At 40.1% G+C, this 23981-nt stretch overlaps 1 protein-coding gene and 1 long non-coding RNA gene across 5 annotated transcripts in view; one reads left to right on the top strand and one right to left on the bottom strand.

Moving 5' to 3' along the window:
• Window positions 1–17598, bottom strand: part of ZFAT (zinc finger and AT-hook domain containing) — a 75610-nt gene extending 58012 nt beyond the window's left edge. The window contains exons 1-3 of one of the 4 annotated variants that reach the window (XM_068180512.1): window positions 17444–17598; window positions 9477–9647; window positions 3586–3846 (exon numbers count right to left, since the gene is read on the bottom strand). In XM_068180512.1, coding sequence (XP_068036613.1) covers window positions 3586–3846; window positions 9477–9647; window positions 17444–17462 — 451 coding nt within the window. In that variant the 5' untranslated portion in view covers window positions 17463–17598. Of the gene's footprint in view, window positions 1–3585; window positions 3847–9476; window positions 9648–12870; window positions 13361–15991; window positions 17337–17443 lie in introns of those variants that run through there. The other 3 variants (XM_068180523.1, XM_068180533.1, XM_068180508.1) reach the window with 3 other exon arrangements.
• A 106-nt stretch (window positions 17599–17704) lies between these two features.
• On the top strand, window positions 17705–23235 carry LOC137468653 (uncharacterized). Its single transcript, XR_010996085.1, has 2 exons — window positions 17705–17896; window positions 22021–23235. It is a non-coding gene; the product is annotated as an uncharacterized lncRNA (long non-coding RNA).
• The last annotated feature ends 746 nt before the right edge of the window (window positions 23236–23981 follow it).

Raw genomic sequence — 23981 nt, 5'->3', positions numbered from 1 at the left:
TGACCCATACATGTGCAGTTTCAATGAAGTTTCAACTCTAGTTTCAATTAGAGTTTTCTAGTGATTTATTTATCTTAGTTATGTTAGGGATTTCAGCACTTTTCTTGTTGACCTATGAAAGACAGCAAAACTTTTTATTACTTGGAAACCTCTATGAATATTTGAGCTCCAGCACAAAACATGTATTAGATTTATTTGAATAGAGACTATCACAGAATAACTGTGTATATATATTTTTTTTTTCAATATTTTCATGCTTAGCATATTTTAGCAATAGCCAAAACATTATTTTGGTCAAAAATATGAAACACTGCATCTTATGAGCTGCTATGAAGAAATCAACTCCATTGCAGACACAGTGCAAAATGAAAACATCTGACTATTAACCAGATGTCCATAGAGTATTAAGCTTTCCAAGAAATTAAAAACATAAGAAAGTGCTATAAACTTTAAAACTATAGAAATATATCAGAAGCATTAAAAAAAACCAGATAAGTAATTTTAAGTTGGAAAATAAATGGATAAAAAGAATAAACACAACCTGTATGTACTAGGTAAAAATCTTCCATCCAGCTTTAAGAAAATTGGCAAGAGTGGATTCAAGAAAAAAAAATACTGATAAAATGATTGACTAAATTGACTCTTAGAATACAAGAAAGATCTGTCTGTATTTCTAAATGCTTACCTGAAAACATAAGTTTAATAGTAAGCAGGAGTCAGAAAAATCAATGATAATATAAAGGAAACACCAAGAAAAGACCAGAACAGCAAAAAAAAACACCTCATGCCATGGTATGAGCCAGAAGGGCTCTGCAGAGGGATCTGGACAGGCTGGATCAGTGGACTGAGGCCAATTGTGTGAGGTTCCATAGGGCAAAGTGCCAGGTCCTGCCCTTGGGTCACAACTGCTCCAGGCTGGGGGCAGAGGGGCTGGAAAATTGCCTGGCAGAAAAGGACCTGGAGCTGTGGATCAACAGTGGCTGAACATGAGCCAACATGTGCCCAGGTGGGCAAGAAGGCAAATGGCACCTTGACACATTATTAAAATTAGTGTGGCCAGCAGGACCAGGGCTGGGACTGTCCCCCTGTACTCAGTACTGGTGAGGTCACACCTCAAATCCTGCGCTCAGTTTTGGGCCCTTCACTACAAGGAGGACATTGAGGGGCTGGAGCGGGTCCAGAGAAGGGCAATGGAGCTGAGGAAGGGTCTGGAGCACAAGACTGGTGAGGAGCAGCTGTGGGAGCAGGGGGTGTTCAGCCTGGAACAGAGGATCCGGGGGACCCTTATCACTCTCTACAACTGCCTGACAGGAGGTTGCAGCCAGGTGGGGGTTGGCCTCTTCTCCCAGGTAACAAGAGACAGGATGAGAGGAAATGGCTTCAGGTTGTGCCACAGGAGGTTTAGATTGGATATTAGGAAAATTTCTTCATTGAAAAGGTGATCAACCATCAGAATAGGCTGCACAAGGAGGCAGTGGACTCAGCATCCCTGAAAGTGTTCACAAGGTCTGTAGATGTGACACTTGGGGGACATGGATTAGTGGTGAACATGGTCATGCTGAGTTCACAGTTGGACTCGATGACCTTGGATGTCTTTTCCAAAATTAGCAATTCTGTGATTATGCAAAAGGTTATGGGGAATATTACAGAGACTACTTTAGAGACCTCTAGGCAGAGAACATGCTGTTCTTGCCCATTCCACAGAGTTTTGTGCTACTGACTGTATTCACACTTTCTTAGAGGAAAATAATAATGCACATGCTACTTTCATTTACATATTCAGAAACTGAAAAGTTGTCTCAAACCAGTTCATATAGTAAAGCCAGAAGTGAAAAATTTTGCTGTGATGGGACAGTAATTAGTAGACAGCTGAGGACTGAATTTCACAGATGTATTCCAAGGAAGAATTATGTTTTCAGGATAAAACCAGCCCCTAATACCTTCACAGTCAAGATAGAAAGCTTCCAAAAATTGGAACCCCTTCTTTTGGTGACCCCAAGTCATTTGTTGCTTGGCTGTTTGACTTTGCTTAACCATTTTGCTTTTACCAGGGAATAAACAAAAACTGTTTCATCTGCCCAAAACTGAGGCTCTTTTCTTTATGAAGAAGGAAAAGGATGAGCATTTTAGTTTGGAAAATTTGCAGTGTATTTTGTAGTGAAACCAATGAAGATCAGATTTAGGAGCTCTAATGAGCTAACAGGTGAAGAACAGGTAATTTGGGTTTATACTTTGACCTGAAGAGTTTATTTTAAAAGGACATTAGAAAAGGTGACATTTCTAAAATAATGCAAATATTAACACTGGACCTAGCACATACAAACAGCAGAGGGCATGGACACTTAGGATGTCAGAGGTGAGGCAGCTGGAGTAATTGTCATTTTGCGTAGTTGAAAAACTGTATCACTGATGACAGTAAAATATAACCAGGTACTCTATCAAAGCAAGAGTTTCTCTACTCTACCAACATATTTTAAGCTTATTTTAATTCAGCTTTTCCACAGAAGTTAAACTCTACATATCAATGAAAGTAAAATAGTCATACTAGTTGTGTGTAATCATGACAGACTGGAAAGAGTAACAGTAAACTGGAAAAAAATCAGTCGCAAATTTTGTCTACAAGCAGAATCCACAGTATCATGATGAGCAACTATAATAAAAGCACAACCTGAATTTTACCATCAACACAAAATTCACATAAGGTAATTTGGATTAAGTCATTACTTTGTATGTATGTGACATTCATCTTAGGGAAAAGTTAAATAGGCAGGTAGAGGAGATGATTACTGTACATCCCTTCAACTACTCTATTCTGAACAAATATTCACTGTTGTCCTTTTAAATGGATTGGGGTTCAATGTCCCAGGCCAGTGAGTGTTTAAGAATCCATTTGGACAATGCCCTTAGCAGCAGCTGTAACTGCTGGTCAGTCCTGAATTGGTCAGGCAGTTGGATGAGATGGTCATTGTAGGTTCCTTACAACTGAAAATAACTCCATTCTGCTCTGTTCTATACTAAAAATTTGAGAGGCTGAATATATCCAAATCAATCTTAAAGCTAAATTTAAACACTGGACTCTACTACGACAAAGACAATCATTCACATAAAGCTTTGTTTGAGTTTGACATTCTTTTTTATACAGTGAAAGAAGCCATTCAGAAAAGCAAACTCTATCAAAAGAAGAGAACAGAACTCAGGTTTCCAAAGACATGGGATAGAAACACCTATCTAGACATGGGATAGAAACACCTAGAGGATCATCCTTCCTCACCTATGTGTGACACTCACCCGCATGGCCTATACCACTTCTCACTGAAAAACTACAATCCACTTTGTGAGAAACAGAACAGTTGCTAATGAAAAACAAGCATTTCAGGGAGTTGTAAGGCCATCATTCCTGTAATAAACATTTTGACCACTTTGAAAGAAGATCCTTGAAATACCTCATCTAAGTTCAGTTTTGCTTTTCTGTGTTACAAGGAACAGACAACTCCATTCCATTCAAAGCCAGCACTGGGGATCCCAAGCCAGGTCTCATGGTGCCCCACAACCTGTTCCAGATATTTTTGCTGGATGTTTTCTTACCTCCATCTCCTTCTTCTTCTCCTTCATTTAGAACAATAATGCAGATGTGTTTAGTCAGCTGACGTGTGTTGGAGAATTTCCGATTGCATTTCCTGCACTCCAGGCTGCCTGGTGAGACTTCAGATGGTTCTGGGCCTTCCTCTGTCCCAGCTGGAGTCTCTTTGCTTGGAACAGGGTTATTTTCTGCCACATCTTCATCCACACAAAACTTCTTAGTGGACCCTTTTGGTCTGCCCCTTTTCCTCTTTGCTACAAGCAACTCTAGAAAAGAAAATTAAAGCTTAAAGTAAACTACAATTAAATTCCATGGCTAGTTAGCTAATATCCCTCTGATCTTTGAAAAATAGGTGCCTCAAATGAAGCTTGAGGGGAGCTATTCCAAAAGCTTAAAAAAGGTTAGCATCACACAAAGCTTTTTCAAGCAGTGGTATTTGCTGGTATTTCTGGGAGCTGCAAAGCAATAACATTTGTGTTACTGAGATCAGCAGATGTCAAAGTGCCACAGTTTTACTTAATTACACTGCAAGCACTCTATCAGCACATATATTCTACAAAATTGCTCTAATGTGTTTCAACAGTACAAAAGCCTTTTAATTTAAATCATTTTCAAATAAATTATCCAGGTACTGAGATGTAATCAGAGAAAAATAATGTATGTTTAAGAACCAAAATCTCATTGTCTTTTTAATATAGTGAAAAATTACTCCCTAATATTTTCTGTGGTTCTTGATTGTCAGCACTGTCTAGCAAAAATCTGGCCTAAAAAAATGTTGGTAACAAATAAATTCCAGAAGTCGTGCAAAAATTTTTTCCTGAATTAAAATCAGACGTCATCCACAACTCCTAATAAATACAATATAATTTTACATTTCCATATTTCTGTAGAGGAAATGTTGATTAAATCAATGATATGCAGTGCACAGAAATGCATGACAACATAAATTGTATTTCCTGCTTAAGATTTCTCTCATCACTGCTGTACTGATAAATTGAGATTGACAATGCAGAAGTCTGAAAAATCACAAAAAGAGAGAATATTAAAAAAAAGCCCAAACTACAAAAATTTTTCAAGCAGAGGTGCTGAAAGACCTTATTGAATTGGTTGATTTAGAAGATATAGAAAAATAAATGACTTAGGGAATCTTAAGGGAAGCTGACGCAGGAGAACAGAAGAAGGTAGCATCATGTTATTTGTAACCTAGTCAGCATTTCCCTAAAACATACCAGGCAAACAAAACCTCACACTCAGAGACCACAGCTTTGAGTTAACCACGTAATTACTATCAGATTAAAAAGAAAGCATTCTGTCTTTTTACAGGAGTGTCTGAATACCTGTCTGCTTAAATAAACGTAATAAAACGGCCAAAAAAACCTTACTATGAATCAAAAAAAAGCAACTGTTTCCTATAACTTTTTGCAACTCTACACCAGTGTCCTGAAATTTCTTGCTACTCTAGGAAAAGTAGCTTTGTCAATTTCAGCCAAAAAGAAAGAGGTGATTTCAGTGCTCTCAAAACTTCTCTTTGTTACCATTCATGCTATTTTGATATCCATCCATCACAGCAATCAGTATTTAAGTTGATTAACAAGTAATTAACACAAACCCAACAACAATTATCTTTACATTAACCCATCAAAAGGCCACAGTCTGTTAATTGTCCAACATGAGGAATACACATGTGGATGCTGGTCAGACTACTACAAAATAGTTAAATCCAAGGCTTGGAAGAATTAATGCAACCACCATATTCTCTGTGTATGATATCCTTTTCATTCCTTCCAAAGCAATCATCAGATTACCCAACAAAAAGAAGTTAAGAAAAATCAGGTGAAAGAGACGTTTCTTCCTGACTGTTTTAGTGCAAATTTAATGAAAAACAGAACAGCACTTTCACATTAAGACAGAAATTGAAACAAAATCGTGCATACAAGTGGAAATATGAAAACTGCTCCTTTAGATGGCTGGTGATAGGACTTTTGCTGTGGCTTACAAAATTGCAGTTCTTATCACTGTGACTATTCATGGCATGGCAAATAAACAAAGAATGTGCGAATTTTAGAAATGTTTGTAAATGCATCCAGCAGTAGGAGAATTTACAGCAGTTCTCAACCATGTAAAAGGTTTGGTGGCATGAGGCAGGCAGCAACAAACACAGGAACAGTAGGCCTAATGTGAGAGCTGATACATCACCAGAACTTCCAAGGCTTATCAGTCATTTACTGTCCTTGCTCCTTGGTTTCCTTTTTCCAAGACAGAACTTATCTCAAGCTACTTTGAGTTAACAATGCCAGAATTAAATTTTTAATGAGGCACATAACCACAAATTCCAGCTGTCTCTCTACCCAGCTTGCCTCCAGAGAGCTCTCCACACTGCAGTATACAAATTCCAGCTTAAACCACCAAAGATCAACAGCACCCAGTAATTTAATAGTAGAACATTTTCATTCATCTGCCAGTACATAACCAAGTTAATTAAATATTTGTTAGAAAAAAGAATCTATTTAACGGCTAAAAATAAAGTAGTATATTAAATAAATAATAACCCCTCCCCAACACTTATTTCAAAGATGCTTAGTCATAAATAGAAGTTTTAATTTGGCCATTAAAAAGATGTTGAATTAAGATCTTGTTCCCTCAAGAACAATTTCATTATTTCTGGGGATTTTGCACTCATTATAGACTGACTGAAACCAATCTTTATGCTGACTGCTATTGGATGAGCAATGGCAATATCCAGGGAAGACATTCTGTGCTATGCTGTACAATTATGTACTCAAAGGCATAAAAAAGACACTTCAAAAAGAGAGTAATGAAATAAACTGTGTGTCTATTTTTATACTGTTCCTTCATAGAACTGTTCACATAAGTTTGTCCAAATCAATCTATTTAATAGAAAAAGTTTGTCAGAAGTCACAAAACGCTTGTGCAAATGTCACTTAAACCTCCTGATCATATTTTAACAGGCTGACACATTATGCAACATGAATCCTTCTCAAATGTCAGTATAAAAAGCTTACATTTCATCAGTTACAACAGCACAACATATTCAGACTCTTCTGCACACAGTGTCACACAAATGCATGCATATAAATCTCATCCTCAGCCTTATTTCATTACAGTTCTGTGTTTGTATCACAGCACAGGCAACACCTCCTGTCCCCCAGGTGTGAATGCAGGCTCTGTGGGTATTGTTGTGGTCAGGCAAGGATGAGGCTGATGCACACACTGTGGTTCTAAGTGACCTTAAGGAGCTGCACTCCTCGGAGTAAACTTTGATACTCTAACTGTAACTTTCTTTGAGGTTTCATAACAGACAGAGACATGCATCCCATAATCCAGATCCAGCCCAAACCAAACAACAATCCATCAGGTAATAGCAGTATGAATAGATGAAGCCAGGGCCATTGATGCCCACAAATCGCACCAATCTGACTAAGCAGAAGCAAAAGAAAGCTGAGTTTTGACAAGCACTGCGAAGGAAATGGAGATCATTCGGAAGAATTATAAAAAGCCCTAGCCTAAACTGGAGCAGGAATGACTACAATTACCTGCCATTTCCCAAAACAAAGATGTCACATTCCAGTGCTGGATAAAATGTGACCTGTGCATAGATGTATAACAGCAACATCTCCCTGGTACCCTTTGTCCCACTTCATAAAAAAAAAATTTAACATCATCATGCCAAAATATTTAGGACAAATCGACTCTAAACAGATCATGGCTTAACAATGGGAAAGTGGTGTGACTAAACAAAATTCAGTAGAGAGCACTGTAAACAACACTAGAGTAATAAACACATATTACATGCCTAGCACTTTACTTGTCCCCAGTACTTATAAAATCATTAATTCATTACTCAGGCAGAACAAAGAGCTCCATTAGCAACTCAGCATTCACTCTTCTATACCAATTGTGGGGTAGCTACAGTATTTACCAATAACTGGAAAAGAATTTACACTTTCAAAGGAGAAAAATACCTTCATCTATTAATCACCAAGTACTGAAAGTTGTAATTTCTAAGACTGTCACTCACCAATTACTTCTCCTTTCAGTGACAATACTGAATTACTACAAAGAATGGTTCACTGACAAATAATTGTATGCTACAAACTTTTTAAGTTTTATTTGATGCAGATTCCATAGCAGGAGGGAATAATTGATGCTTTGAAAGTAGAACTTTTTCCAAATCCTATGCTCAACTGTAGAATACTGTACTTTTTTTTTTGTTTTAACAGAGCACAGAAAGTAATTCAATGGGACTTCAGAACCCTCTTCTCCAATCAATCTGCCTCATGGGAAAGGAGAAATGCTGAAGGATGCCTAGAACATGACTTGAAAACTATGGAAAAGTAATTTACCTTGACATTCTTACTGACAGTAGATGGCAAAGAGTTGGGCTATATAACCTGAAAAAGGTGGCACCATATGAGCACATCTGATGAATAAAGTATTCTCCAAGAATAATTAGAAAGGTAAATTATGAATATATAACTTAAGTATGCTATATTTTACATAAGATTTGCAGAGTTGTTTTCTTGAAAGCTAATTATGTCTAATTTCTGTTGCTGCAGATCATAATGGCAATTACAAACTATCCTCATAAATGTACAATGCATGCTGAACACATAAAATATAAAAAGTGCAGATACTCCTGACAAAAATGCAAAGAGAAGTTTACAGAAGAGCCTTTTTTACTAAAATGAGTAAGAATATGTTACAAGGTACCAGTCTCACTGTGCTCAGAAACATATGTATTGGAGGGATAATAGGAAACAAAGATTTGAGAAAGGAAAATGCATTTTGCCTGCCCAATGAATTAATTCTGTCCTAAGAAAATAAAATTAGAATGACATTTTGAACACCGATTTGAAATTTATTCATCATCTTCTGATACACTGGTAATTTTGGGCATTATGTGAAATAATACTCTGGTGAGATTTTTCCTCACCAGCCACCTGAGGAGACAGCAGCTCTAGTAAATGACCATTATTAGAAATATCTTCTTACATTGATGAAATTACTATAACTATTGAATTACTGCTGGTAAATAAGCAAAGAAACATCACATACATATGTTAACAACAAAAAAATTCTTGAATGTATGATATTAGAGGGCGGTTGATTCATAAGCGCATAGCTTTTAAAATCCAGAAATTATAATGATTGAAAAATCCTAGTATTTGTGTTAAATAAGAGGTTTGCCAGCAATATAAATTCATTAATCAGTAAGGGCATAAAAGAATATAAGAAGTCTGAATTATTTCGAACCCATCGCTAATATTCCAAAGGATGGAAATTATGATCAGTGAAAAATGGAATGGTATGAATATAACTTCTTCCATTGCACAGTAAAATTTTTATGTGTAACTAATTCAACCTCTGATTGCTTTATTTACCAGCATCACTATCAAAGCACAGTTATAAATTATGAATTGTATCACTTCCATTTTGGAATAGAACTATTAACATTACCTGAATCACAACAAACAAGTTAGACATCTCAAAAAGGACACCTAAGCCTCAAGATACATCCCCACCCATGCTGTCCTGATTGCTTTTCACCATGGTGTCCTGATTGCTGCTAGACAATCTTCCCACTGCTCCCACTACAGAGCTCAAATTAAAGCTGTAGGAAGCAAACTTTACTATACTTGACATTGAAAATTAATGAGCCAATGTCATCATTCCCTAAAACACGTTGAGTTTATCCATATCTGTCATATGATCTATTCTGTGCTGAATGAAATTTGGGGTGACAGCTGCAGAGTGCTCATTATAAAAACAAATTATGGAAACCATTCTATACACAATGCAGAGTCATCACACCACAGGTTTTATTAAAAAAATATGTAACACTGAAAATTACGTTTCTCTCAATTTCTGAATGTACCTTCTCCATCTTTGCTTGTGTTTGTGGGTACTGTTAGAGGTTGGAGAGGAATAATGATGTCATCCACACCGGTCCCTTCTTCTGCGTGTTTCTCGGAGACATGAGACAACAGCTCGGATTTATTTGGTGAAAATAAGTTACAAAGCTTACACATGAAGATGGAATTGATCCCTGAAAAAACAAGTTTAAAAACCAGGAATTAGTGTTTTCAAATGTAAGTTTTTTATGTTACCATGAGTTACCAGGATTTCAGTTCAACATAGTAACTATCATTTACTTAAGACACATAACAGGCAGCAATGAGGTGAAAACATTAATGTTATATCACTAAATGAACACATTCATAATACTTCCCCAAATGAATTAATTTAAGAAATTCCCAGCTAGATCCTCATAAGACAAAAAATTTCTTCTGGCTAAAATCTTAGAAATGTTTTAACATGGTACAAAAGGAAGAAGAAAAATTTAAAACCTTTTTCCCCTTCCAGCCTCAAACAACATTATAATTTCATATATTTTCAAACACATGGTAAAGTTATACATAAGACATGACGCCCTCATTGAGTTCCATGAAAAGTTCCTGTTGATTTAAGAAAAACAAACAAACAAAACAAAAAACAAACTAAAAACCTTTAAAGCAGCAGGAGCAAATGAAGAATGTCATTAAAATGCCCCTGGTCAATTTGACACAACTTTTTAGATAAGGCTTTATGTTTTTGTTTAATTCACAGGTACTTGAAATGTGATATGAAAGCAAAGCGTCAAGAAAGTAAATAACAATAAAGAAGAATTCATATAATCCCAGATTTTAAAAAGCCAGAGATTTTAGCCAGAAAAATTCAGAGGACTTCTGCCTTCTAACACTGCAATCTTTTAGTTTAATGGTTGATTTTTGAAGAGTCCCTACTCCCTTCAGGTTCCAATGAAACAACAAGGAACCAATTTTAACAGCACAGTTGTTCTCTACCCACATGTATGAAGCTCTGGTCCAGAGACTGGTTGCAATTGCTACTCTCCCTCCACCTCCCTATGGAAAATTGGGGACATAAGCCCACTGAAACCAAACTGGAACAAGCAGCACTTTTGAGGTACAAGTCAAACCAGAGATCACTGGGTAAGTAGAGAAATAAAGTGATAGTTTGTGAATTTTGGGATGAATCCAAGGGTAAGAGAACAGGGAAGTTGTATTTTGGAACCTATTTTTAAAACAAACCGGAACACTTTCCTATTGAAACTTAGTCTACCTCTTTCATGACACACTAATTATACAGTTCACCCCACTCAAAAAAAAAATCTTCATTTAAGGTGCCCTGAAAGTTAAGAGCAACAGAGGTGTCTATTTTACAGCTGTTTGCTCTTGAAACATAACAAAAGGAGGTCAAAATTAACAGGAAGGCTATGCCTTCATCTCTTCCACAACATCTCTGAAAAAACAACTCCAGTACTGCTCCTGTTGCTCGAAATATTCCCTTATTACACACAAGCAGCTGTGTAAGTGTACGGTACAATCAACATGTTCTTAGGAGCTCAGCTGGGCTCCTTCTCAGGCATTCTGCTGTCTTGAGCACACAGATATTTCTGTTTTGATTGCAGTATGTTGAAATGTTCCTTTGAACTAATTCTGCTCTAGTTAGCATTACTGTTTTTTATTTTTTTTTTAAGGGCATGAAGCCTGTAATTGACCCAGCAAATAACAACTCTTCTCTTTAAATGTAAATGCAAAATAAAACCTACATTTACCTAAACATTTAGCCAACTGAAATCTCACGATTTAGCTGACACTTCTGTTTTGAAATTTTATTTGTCACTCTTTCTGCTTCCTGACCTGCTGGCTGTTTACCCTAGAAGTTCAGGCTCAGTGTTTGGTTTCTTGTCTCCTCACAGCTGCAATCAGTACTCACACACCACTTTATCTCTCACTCCTGGGGAGGGGCAGAAGAGCAAGGAGAGCACCCAGAAGCCTCTGTGGGTGTTACAAGTGTTTGATTAGCAAGGCCACCCAAACCCAGAAGTGAGCGGCCCAGGTGGCAGAGCACAGTGAGTGTCAGCGAAGGTGCAGGAAGCACCAGGAGAACACACAGAAGATGCATGAGCTTTACTCAGAGGTGAGATGGAAACCAGAGTAATGAAACTATTTTAGGTAGAATGACTGGAAAAGGAGGTCAGAGAGCAGAGAATAAACTCTGCTGATCACCAGACTAAGCAAGTATGGAATAAGCAAACAGTAATTGATTATGCAGTTGCTAATTAGGCAGTGTAGCAATAAAGCAATGAATTATAGTCAATTAAGTGTAAAAATCAAATAAGGAATAAGTTAATTAACTATGCATAGAATCAATGACTAATTAGTGAATAATTAATTATGTAGGAAATCAACTGAACAATTAATTAGGCAGCAATTAAATATGCAGAAAAAGAAAAGAACAGTAATCAAGTATGCAGGTACACAAATATCAGGAAATTCAGCCAAAACCAATCTGGGACGTTCTGTTCACTAAACATGTTTGTGGTAATTCATTATCTTCAGTTTGCTCCTATAAGCTGTGCTAAATATACACTGAAATAAATAATACCAATAATTTTCTTCTTAATTGACTATGAGGAAAATTGAGCTATAACTTAAGCAAAGCCTTTTTTTTCTAATTCTTCCAAAACCCTCAGCATATTGCTTAATTAGTAGGGGCTTTTTTCTTCACACTAAGCATATCTACAGCAAAGGGAGTTTAACAAATGGATTACTAAAAACAAAGAGCAAGCCGCAGATGAGGAAGCAGATTCCCTGTTTCCCAATCCCCTTCACAAAGCATAAACCAGTACCTGTCTGTTTGGCTTTAGAGTTGTAGTAGGGAAGAGGAAAGGGGTGAGAAAGCAGCACTTATCTTGGAAAGATCACTGAAATTAACAGTACTTAAGGGAATCAAGGAATATATTACTGTCATATATACTTTTAAACAGTGTATGACAAAACCTAGTACAAAGTCAATTTTAACTAACCAAAAACTTTAATTTTGCATAAAAGAAAGTCTCAGCATTGGGTATTGTTTTGTTTTATTTTTAATAACTTTTACAATAACTTTTACTTTTACAAGACACACATGGCAAGGACACAAATCTGTATTTATGTACCCTAAATCATTCTAATGCATCCAAAACTTTTCACCTTTCCTTTCAAAACAGGCAAGAGTTAACAACTTCTGTAAGTGCCTTTAAAGTTCTGCAGCTGTTAAAAGGAATTAGAACTCCACAATTAAATAAAAAAATAAAGTCACTGGGTATTTGTTGGCCTGTGTAAAAAGTTGATAGGATCAATACTTATGCATCTGGTCAACCTTCCTAAAATATGCAGTAATTAAGTTCAGAATATGAATAATAACTTATTTCTTTCTAAACTTACTCCAGAGCTGAAACAAACTTTGTTGCCTCATCACCATCAAATTCTTAACAGGAACTTTCTGCAATTAAAAATCTTATTCATCAGAGCAGGACTTGGTCTTGTTGGGCGTTTTGTTTTGTTTTTTTCCTCTTTCTGTTGTTTCTGTACAGATATCAAGTACAATAAAAAGTGGAAAAAGGGAGCACAGCTATTCCAATCAAATTATTTGTTTTGTAAAAGAACTTTTCACACACAAATGTTAAGCATGTAAGATATTGAAGTGTCTAAGAACAATAAACAAGACTTTTTTTGTTTAGGTAGAAGCAATGAAATGTGAGGTAGCAGTTAATATGAAAGCAGCATGTAAAAAGCCAATTACTTTTGTTTAAGACAAGCAACACTACCTCTTAGTAATTAGGTTTTAATTAGCCTTATGCAGAGTGGTTAAATGTCAGGTCAGGAAAGGATGCCAAGATTAAACGTTTAGACACCATTAATGACTGTTTCACCCAGCAAGCAGACAGGGAAACCACATGAGGAGAAACTGTTCTTAACTTTATCAGAAGTAAAACACAAGACCCTTTTCAAAGTGACATTATTTCAGAGTTACTCTATAACCATGATTAAAGTACTACTCAAAAGCCCTCTTAAAAGAGTGATAAAGAACCAAATGTTTATGCTTCACTTCAACAATGCAAACTATATGAAGATAAAAAGCCTCTTTACCAAAACAAACCACAAAAAAAAACCTAAAAAGTTCCAAGACAAATTAAATCCTTGAAAGCAGCACGAAGGCTATTTCAAAGCATCATATTTGATGCTAATCATCAAAGAAGGTTTTAGAAATGGGAAGGAAAAATCTAGCACAGCTAAATAGCAGTAAAATGAACTTTCAATAGAAGTAAACATTTTCAAAGAAGTTTCATCAAATGAGGAAAGCAAAAGAAGATTAAAATTGTGTCCAATTTAAGATAAAAAAAAAAAAAAATTAGTAAGGCGTTAAGGGTAATTTTAGCAACTTAAAAAATAAAAAGCAGAATGCAGCAACATTTTAAAAACATCAACAGCAACAGGCCTGCCCAAGAACCTGTGCAATAAAAAGCAATCTGTGTAGGAAAAAGACCCTTCAAAGAAGGCAAGCCCATAGCAAAATAATTTTTTCAATTTGCTGTCATTTTATAATGGTTTGGAGAAATTTTCTGTGAAAGATCTCTCAATTATAGCAAACCCTTTAAAGACAGCCTAAAAACAAGGCTAGAAACTGCACTCCTCAGAAACAAAACCTTAGAGCTAAAACAGACAGACCTATAAAAGAGACAGTCCTATAATACAAAGACCTACTGAAAAATAGAAAATATCCATACTGGACTTACATCTTTGGATATTGTTCCTCTGCTGAAATAATAATCATAATAAACATCCTTAAAAGGTACAGAAATAAGGAAGATCAATAACAAACACAGCATGGTTCCATACATGAGCAGTTAAATAAATCAGATTTTTTTTTTCGGCTTGGAAAGATATAACTGAAGGCTGGACAAAAGGCAAAGTGTAAAATGAAGAACTACAAAACCAGGTGTCCTGAAGGACATGACCCGTCTGAAATTACTGCCTGCCTTGCAGCTGATCTCCCCCTGCTGCTGCAACTCCAAGGTGGGTACACATCCACTTGGTGTCCAGAATTCTTAGGAGTTGACCAGGAAGCACCAAGTTGACAGAGACTGGCTGGGGCTCAGCAAAGCCTATGAGAATGTCTAAGTCCATATTCCGGACAAGTATCACTGTGTGCTTGCTCCGTTCTTACTCTTCTCTATTTAAACATCCATTGTGTGCTGTTAGGCACATGAAATGTCAGGAGTGAAACAAAATTAAGATCCAAATCATTCAAAACTTTCTGACATTATATTTTGCACATTGCAATAAGAACACTTCATAATGTAGACTCTAATGTAGCTCAGTTGTTCCAGCATTCAAAGGGCATCCTTCGCATGTCTGGGGTCCCAGGGGTGGGCACAGCACTGCAGGTGGGGTCTCAGCAGGGCAGAATCCCCTCCCTCCACCTGCTTTGGATGCAGCCCAGGACATGTTTGGTTTCTGGGCTGCCAGAGCACATTGCTGGGTCATGTCCAGCCTCTCACCCACCAACACCCCCAATCCTCATCAGGGCTGCTCCAGTCCCGTCCCTGCCCAGTCTGTGTTTGTGCTTGGGCTTGCCCCAGCCCAGGCGCAGGACCTGGAACTTGGCCTTGCTGAGCTGCACGAGTTTCACCCAGGCCCACCTCTGGCACTCTCACCTAAACCAAACACATTGTATTTAACCAGTCTGATACTGTATTTGTGAAAAGAAACATGCATTTGAAACTGCTGGAGTTTAAATTATGATGGCAAATAAAAGCACATGTATTTTTCTGCATTAAACACAGCATCTTCACAAATGCTCCTGGAAAAAAAAGGTAAATAAAGTTCATTAAAAGAAGACAACTGTCTCCACAGACTTCTGTTGGCTAAAATATATAAAATTCATTACTTGGATATAACATGGATTTAATAGGATATTCAAATAACTAGGAAATTATTTTCCATTTAGAATAATCACTTGATCCAACAAAGAAACAGGATAGCTTTTCCATCATTAAGGGGGAAGAAAAGCCATAGCAGATCGTTTATAGCAAGACATTTTTATTTTCATGTTCTAAGATCTCCCTCATGTGGCTAAACACAACACTGCTTAAGGTTCCACTAAAATACACTAATGCATAATATCAAAATGTGTAAGGTGAACTACCAGAAACCGAAACCACTCAGAAGCCCTCAAAGTAGAAGCACAAACTAGTTAATCAGTCATCAGCTTCAAGATGCACCATATGAAACACTGAACCAGATTTTTTGAAGCAGCCATAAGGAAAAGTATCTGAGGTCAGACACACCTCAGCAGCAGCAAAATCAAAAATACTGAGCATGCAGGAACGTTCTGGGTTCAACCGCACTCAGAACACTTTCTATTAAGACAAATGTGATTGAATAAATATGAATTTATTAGTAGCACTAGTAGGAAGAGAATTATTTTTCACTGAAAAGTTGGATCCCAGGATATAAATCAGTCCTGAAATGTTTTAACAATAGTCCATAAGTAACACAGCACCTGTTAGCTATTCTGCTACTCACTTATCCTCCTGATAGTGCAATTCTCCTTGGCATAAAATCCCGTTTCACAGAATCACAGAATAGATAGGGTTGGAAGGCACCTCTGGAGATCATCTAGTCCAACCCTCCCACCAAAGCTGGATCACCTAAAGCAGGTGACACAGGAATGCATCCAGGTGGGTTTTGAATGTCTCCAAAAAAGAATACTCCACCACCTCCCTGGGCAACCTGTTCCAGTGCCATCCTCAACATAAAGAGGTTCTTCTTCATGTTGCAGTTGAACTTTCTGAGTTTGAGCGTATGGCTATTACCCCTTAGTGGTGGTTTGAGCTGTAAACTATCCATCAGTACTTCGTAGGACAGGTAGAAATAGGATTCTAAAAATTAAGAAGTCAACTTGGGGAATGACAACCAGCAGCCAAATTTGAGTATATAGGGTAATTAACAGGCATTAAATTATTGCAACATCACTTCACAAACTTGTACTGCAACAGCACATAGGGATTGTGAAAGGCAGAAAGCACATACACAGCACTCCTCAGGCTGCCATCTCTGAGTTACTTTATTCACTGCTCGAATGAAAGCCAGGCCAATACAAGGCACACGAAGGCCTGAGATGACAGTGCAGTGGAAACATCTTTAACACATCTTAAACATCTATCTGCCTTCTGCAGCTGAGCTGTGGGGACCTTGAGCTGTTAACACTGATTAGAGCGGCTGCCAGAGGAGCTCACGAGTGCTTCAAACCCAGGTGAGCACAGAATCATGGAATCAGAGCATGGAAAGGGTTGGAACACACCTTAAAGATCATCCAGTCCCAACCTCCCTGCCATGGCCAAGGACACTTCCCACCAGACCAGGTTGCTCAAGGCTTTATCCAGCCTGGCTTTGAACACTGCCAGGCTTGGGCCAGCCACAACTTTCCCTGTCACTCTTTACAGTGTCTCACTACCCTCAGAGTAAAGAATTTCTTCCTAATATGCAGACTAAAACTCCCCTCTTTCAGTTCGTACCCATTACTCCCTCTCCTATCACTACAGTTCCTGAGGAAGAGTCCCTCTCCGGCTTCCCTGCAGCCCCTTCACATCCTGTAAGCTTGCTCTGGGGTCTCCACGCTTCAGCTCGGCACCAGCAGCAGCTCCAGCCGCTCGTTCCCAGCTGCTCCCGACTCGCTGCTAAGCGGCAGCTTCAGGACGGGCAGCCTGGGCACAGCAGGATTCCCAGGCTCGGGCTGCCCGAGCCCTCCGGCGGCTTCTGGAGCACCGCCCCGGCGCCACAGCCCCCCAGGCCGCCGTGCAGCGCGGGACGACGGGTGCTGGGCCGGGCGCCGCTGTGGGAACTACTTGTCGTGCGGAAGGAGCGTAAACAGAGCCCTGCCGGAACTACTTCCCCCGCCCGCCGCGCGGGGATCCCTGCGCGCTCCCCCGCCCGCCCGGCCAGCCCCGCTCACCTGCAGCCGCCGCCTCCATCGCCGCGGGGGCTCGGCGGGACAGCGCGCCGGGGGCCGAGCGTGGGAAAAGGGGGAAAAAAAAAACAACACCACCGAAAATCGGGTCCCCGTGCGGCGCCTTATGGCGAATCTGCCGCGGCCGACACGGCAGTGGCGGCTCGGCTCGGCTCGGCGGGGCGGGGCGGCGCCTGCGCAGGGGCGGCCGCGCGGGGCCGCGTCCCCTGAGGCGCCGCCCGCGGGCTGAGGGAGCGGCGGGAGGAGGATCGGGACTTGGGGACACCGTGCCGGGGGACACCGTGCCGGGGGACACGCGGGACAGCCGCGACACCGCGCCGTCGTCTCCCCGTGCCCCTCTGAGCACCCGCCGGCCGCCCCACGTCCCCGGGAGGCCGGGGCTGCACAGCTCAGGCTGACACAGCCTCGGGATGCCAAAGGCGTTTTAATTCACCACCTGTGGGTAAAATGTGTTTTAATGAGCCTGGTACTTTAGCACATACGAGGTGGTCATAGATTGGACTGGGTGGAAGGGTCTCTCGTTCAAACCGCTTTGCCATGGGCAGGGAGACCTTCCTCTAAACCGGGTTGTTTCGAGCCCCATTCCGCCTGGCCTTGAACACTTCCAGGAACATCTACAGCTTCCCTGTGAATCTTGAGTCTGATTTGACTCAAGAATCTGCAGTCGTGCCACCCTCACGGTGAAGGATTTCTTCTTAATTAAACCTATCCTCTGAGGTAAGAACTGAGATCATGGGGAACCAGGTTGTGTGTCCCTTGTCCTCTGTGTCATCACAGATAACACTGGCAGGACTATCTGAACAAACACCCTTGGTGCTTATGGGCATGCAAAGCAAGTGTGAGGAAGCAGGGTCATTTGTGTGTAAAAGTCACTTCTCGCTGGTGTCACAACTTTACCAGCTTTACACGGAGCTTTGCTCCATCACTTTGCCCATCAATGCTTTCTTACTCAGAATTACTTAGATGAGACAACTCTTATGAAAACGTGTTCTTTAGAATTTATGTCAGACACCCGAGTAGAAGGCAGAAGGGAAAGACCAGACCTTTCCAGAGGCTGTGGTTGCTCCTCTGCAAATTTTTTTTGTGTCCTCTGACCAAGTGCAAATAACAGAGCAATCTTATAGCAGAGTTATCACTGGGTGTTCTGACCTTATGAGAAGCAACGCTGGAAACCTGTCTTTAGCCTGCTGCCTTGACCTGCCCTCTTTACCTTCTGGACTCCTTGTGCCCATTTCTGCCCCTCTTCCCGTGCACTGCACATATCTTCTGGAGAACATTTCATAATTCTAGGAGCAATAAAGGTGAAAGCACAGTTGTGCTCAGGCACATGCTGCCCATGAAAGGAAAGGACTGTGCTCTTTTTTGGACCTGAATAATGTTCATCCTTACCTTGGCATTGAAAGAACATTCTCTGGTCCTTGAGTCACTGAGCCTCACTACAGCAAGTGGGGTGGATTGTCCTGCCAAGAAAAGCACTTGTCTTCACACAACCATTGGCTGAGCATCCACGTGCCACGTGGTTTACTTTTTACATAGACATATTGCATACAGTTCTGCTTTGCACAATCAAAAGCCTGTTTAAAAGGCTACATTCATAAAGCCTTTTCTTTACCTAAGACTACAAATCAGAGTTGGAATTGCTGAGCTTTGCTGCCTGGCCTAGTCAAAATGTTTAGGGGGGTCTGTCTGTTGGATGTCAGAAAAGAAAGAAAAGCTATCACTGTTGAGGTGCCTGGCCAGGTCACATGAAGCAAAATTTTTGCAGCTCTGAATCAGCAATTTCACAGCTTAAATAAAAATACCCTCAAGTTATTTGAAGTGGCATCATGTCAAAAGCCACATAACTCGTCACCAGCAGAGTTCAGCTTCACCACGCACAACACAGATCCAGGCACTGGAATCACCAGCATCAATTGTGAGGCACTCTTGACACAGCAGCGATTCCTGGGGCTGTCCTGTGCAGGACCTGTACATCAAAGACCCTTTGATGGTCCCTTCCAACTCAGGATATTCTGTGATTCTATGAACAGATCCCATCTCTAGCAGGAGCCTGATCCTGGTCTGTTCATCTCATTCTGTCACAGTTTCCTTTTTGACAAAACTCAAGGCCCACACCACCCATGCTTTCCTTGTCCCTCCTGCACATCCTCTTGTCTGACCTCTTTTGTTATTTTTCAGGTCCCAGTGCCAGTTTTCATTCACAGGAATATCTTTCCTGGTTTTTTTCAAGTGCTCTGTCCAGATGTTTTCTGCACTTTCTCTCTCACCCTTGACATCTCTCTAGCCACTTGCAGATAGGCTCCTGCACACACAAGTGTTTATCAAATACAGCTCCCAGTTCGTTCTCTTCAGCCCACTGAGTAGCTCCTTCTCATAGCCTCCATGCCTGGCTGGCATGAGTTGACTTCTCCCGAACCAACTCTTGTATAATAATAGTAACAACAACAATAATCTCTACCAACTGCTAGGTAATGCAAAGTTCAAATATAGAGCAAGTTCAGTATTGCACAGGGCTTCAGCCTGCATCTGGAGCTGGAATCCATGAACAGAGTGTGGATGCCCTTATTGAGGGCACAGCAGATGCTGACTTCTCCTTTTCCCGGTTATATGGTTTTATTCACTAATGGAAAAAACATTTCACTGAAGATGTGTATTCCCAAGTGTGAAAAAAGAGTGCAGCTTGCTTGGCTGTTCCATTAGAGCAGCCCCACAGAATTAAGGTGATAAAATCAATCAAAAGTTAGAATTAGTACTGCTTTGTACAGTTTTCATTTCCATTTGCATAAGCTATTTCTGGGAATCTTTCACATCCCACAGTCATACACTGCATTTGTTAGAATCTCTGACTCATTCAGCGTTGCTGACGTACCTGACCTAGATATGAATGAGGGCTACACAGCACAGGGGCTCATCTGTAACACAAGACTGCCTGGTTTGTTACAGAAGCTGGAAAATGTTGAGAGGTAAACATGAGGTTTTATGAAGGGAGATTAGGAACAGATTTTTCTCTGAGTTTATGATATAAAAAGAGCATTCATTAATTGCATCTTCCTCCTTTTCTGCTTCCTCACTGTGGCATTTGCAATGTGCTTTGAAAAGCTTTACGTATTTCTATAGTTGAAAATTTTAGCATCTGTGCTTAAATGTGATAATTACTTTTAAATCCCCTTATCCTATATGTCTTACATTGAAGATATCCAGTTAGGGAAACTTTACACTAAACTTCAGTGTGTCACTTTTCCTTTTTCGCCCCATGGGCATTTCAGAAAGTAAAGTAATTTCTGTTGAAATAGCAAATCAATAAATGTGCCATAAGCACGCACAACAAAATGAGCCAAAGCTCTGTAGAGGGAAGATACAATAACTGGCTAAATGAGGCAGTTGTCCAGTGAGAGAAAGCAGTAAATTATGTGACTGTGACCTAAGGATCTGCAATAAAAAACACCAAGAGAGGATAAAAACAGACATATGCCAACAGCCTTGATTTAGACACTTAATGACCTTCCAGTGCTTGAATTTCCAACCTGACTGATTTTTATTATAAGACCAATATTTTAAGAAAAAAGTCCTTTAGCATTTTATGAAGTAGAGTGCATAAAGCATTCTAACAAGTGAACAGAACTCAGGTATAAGAAGCTAAATATTGTAAGAAACAGTGTAAAATAAAAATCTTCAACTTTGTGTGCACTTGCTGTAGAATGGAAAAAGCCTGAAACATCTGTCTGGGTTTTTTAATAATTATACAATACTCATACACTCTACTGCATTTGAGTTTCCTGTAGTTGCTTGCAAACAATTCCCTGAGCAGTTCCAATGCCTGACAACTCTTTCTGTAAATATCCAGTAATACTGGACCTAAACTTTCCTTGGTGCAACTTGAGGCCTTTACCTCCTGTCGCTTGTTACTTGGGAGAAGAGGCCAACTCCCCTCTGGATACACCCTCCTTTCAGGTGGCTGTAGAGAGCAATTAAATGCCCCCAAGCATCCTTTTCTCCAGGCTGAGCACCCCCAGCTCCCTCTGCTGCTCCTCATCAGACGTGCTCCAGACCCTTCCCCAGCTCCACTGCTCTTATCTGGGCAAGCTCCTGCACCTCAGTCTCCTTGTAGTGAGGGACCTGGAACTGGACACAGCACTTGAGGTGTGTCCTCACCCGTGCCAAGTACAGGGGGACAGCCAGTGCCCTGGTCCTGCTGGACACACTATTGCTGACATGACACAGAAGGCCAGGAGGCCACCAGCCTTCTTGCCCACGTGGGCACACGCCGGCTCATGTTCAGCTGCTTGTTAGCCAGCACCCCCAGGGCCTTTCCCACTGGGCAACTTTCCTGGCACTGTCCCCAACCTGGGGCACTGCAGGGCCTTGCTGGGACACGAGGGCAGGACCCCAGCACTTGGCCTTATTGAACCTCATAAAACTGGTCTGGGTGCGTCAATCCAGCCTGTCTAGATCCTTCTGCAGAACCTTCCTACCCTCCAGCAGACCAACACTCCCTCTCAGCTTGGTGTCCTTAATGTCCTTTGGTGTACCTTAATGAAGGTACATTGAATCCCCTCATCCAGGTCATCAAGAAAGATCTTAATCAGGGCTGGACTGAGTACTGAGCCCTGGGAAACACCACTAGTGACCAGCCACCAACTGGATGTGTCACCATTCACCACCACTCTGGGCTTGGCCATTCAGACAGTTTTTTAGCCAGCAAAGAGTGCACCTGCCCAAGCTATGGGAAGCCAGTTTCTCCAGGAGAATGCTGTGGGAAGAAGTGTCAAAGGTTTAGCTGAAGTCCAGGCAGACAACATCCACAACCTTTCCCTCACCCACTACGTCATCAGCTGGTCATAGAAGGTCGGGTTGGTCAAGCAGGACCTGCTTTTCTGGACCCCACGCTGGCTGGGACTGATCCCCTGATTGTTCTTTATGTGGTGACACACAATGATTTGCACCATGGCTTACCCTGGCACCACGGTCAGGCTGTAATTCCCCACATCCTCCTGCCAGCCCTTCACGTGGGTAGGTGCTGCATTTGCCAACTTCAAGTCATCTGGGACCTCCCCAGTTAGCCAGGACTGCAGATGATGGAGAGTGGCAGGGTGAGCTCTTCCTCCATTCTTTCACTGCCCTGGGGTGGATCTCATCTGGCCCCATGGATGTGTTGCATTATTTTTAAAAGAAAAGGAACCATAGTTTAGTGAGAGCAAAGACTAAACTTTGTAAAGTAATTAAGCAGTTCTTCCTGGGTTTTGTAAACTGTTTTTCCACTAAGGGAAAACTTGAGCTATATTTACAGCTGTGGAGGTAATCAACAGTACCCATTCAATATAGATTCTGGGGGAGGACACAGAAGAGAGCATTCTCAAAAGCTACACAGATTTAAGACATTTTTTTAAAGTTAATTAGCACATATATTTTTATCAGATTTTTATTTTCTCATTGATTTCAAAGGGAAAACAATTTGAGCTTATGCTCTACACTTTTGGAAGTTCTACTTGAAAATGCAAAGATGAATGCTCAGAAGTTATAGGGGGTTGTTTGGCAACCAGCCTTATGCTTAAGGAAGAAAAGTTACCATTGCCTTCCTGTAAATGCTACATTTTTTTATTCCACATTATCTGTCTGTAGTAACTGTATCTGCTTGTTATTTTTATCTGCCATGTTTAATGTTGAGTTCTTGTTTAGGACTGCATAATCGCTGTTTTCTTGTTACAGAACATTAACTTTATGCTTCCAGTAACAACTTTATAATGAAAATGCTAATAAAAATGGGGCAGTGCAAACTACACAGTTGCAAATCTCTCCAGCGCTTAGTATGAGGCTTATCATAATTCTTGACATCTCAGGATTGTATAGTCTACTGATACTGATTACACTGCACAGTTAATTTAAAAATTATCTCCTGCAGGTCTGAGAGAAAGGCTACAATTATAAATAACTTCAGAAAAATATATACATATTGAAAATGCTTCTAATAAACATTCTGGTTTTCTCAGTGTGGCAATATAGTCACTGCAGGACTCAGAAATACCCTGTATTAATCACATTTCTGCTTGCAGGTTTATACTGTATAATCCTATTACAACTATACAGCCTGGTTTTCCTTTGGTAGGTGGTGTCAGACTAGCTGGAGACAGCAGCACAGGCTGGAACACTGTGCAGGTTTAAATGGCAGTTTTCCTTGTTCTTTTAAGTACTTTTGGATTGGGGGTTGTTTTCTTACACAGGGACCTATAAGACAAGAAATTATATTAGAAAAATGAAAGTTAAGAAATGCTATTATGTGCTGTTTCTTCAGTCGAGTACAAAGTGAACACTGTGCAGCTGGACTGAGATAGAAATGCATGTCAGAAAGCAAACTTTGCCTTAAGCTTTTTAAAATGTAGTACTGTCAAGACAGAAAATTATTTATATTTATGATTATGTATAAAAATGCAGCACAATATCCAAACAGCACCCTGATTTAATTCACATCATCTTTACTGTAATTCAGGGCAAGAGGAAATATATATACGCACCAAATAAAAAAGGT

This window comes from Anomalospiza imberbis, chromosome 1 (assembly GCF_031753505.1).
Source record: "Anomalospiza imberbis isolate Cuckoo-Finch-1a 21T00152 chromosome 1, ASM3175350v1, whole genome shotgun sequence".
NCBI classification, from domain to species: domain Eukaryota; kingdom Metazoa; phylum Chordata; class Aves; order Passeriformes; family Viduidae; genus Anomalospiza; species Anomalospiza imberbis.
This window is presented reverse-complemented; position numbering and strand designations above follow the sequence as displayed.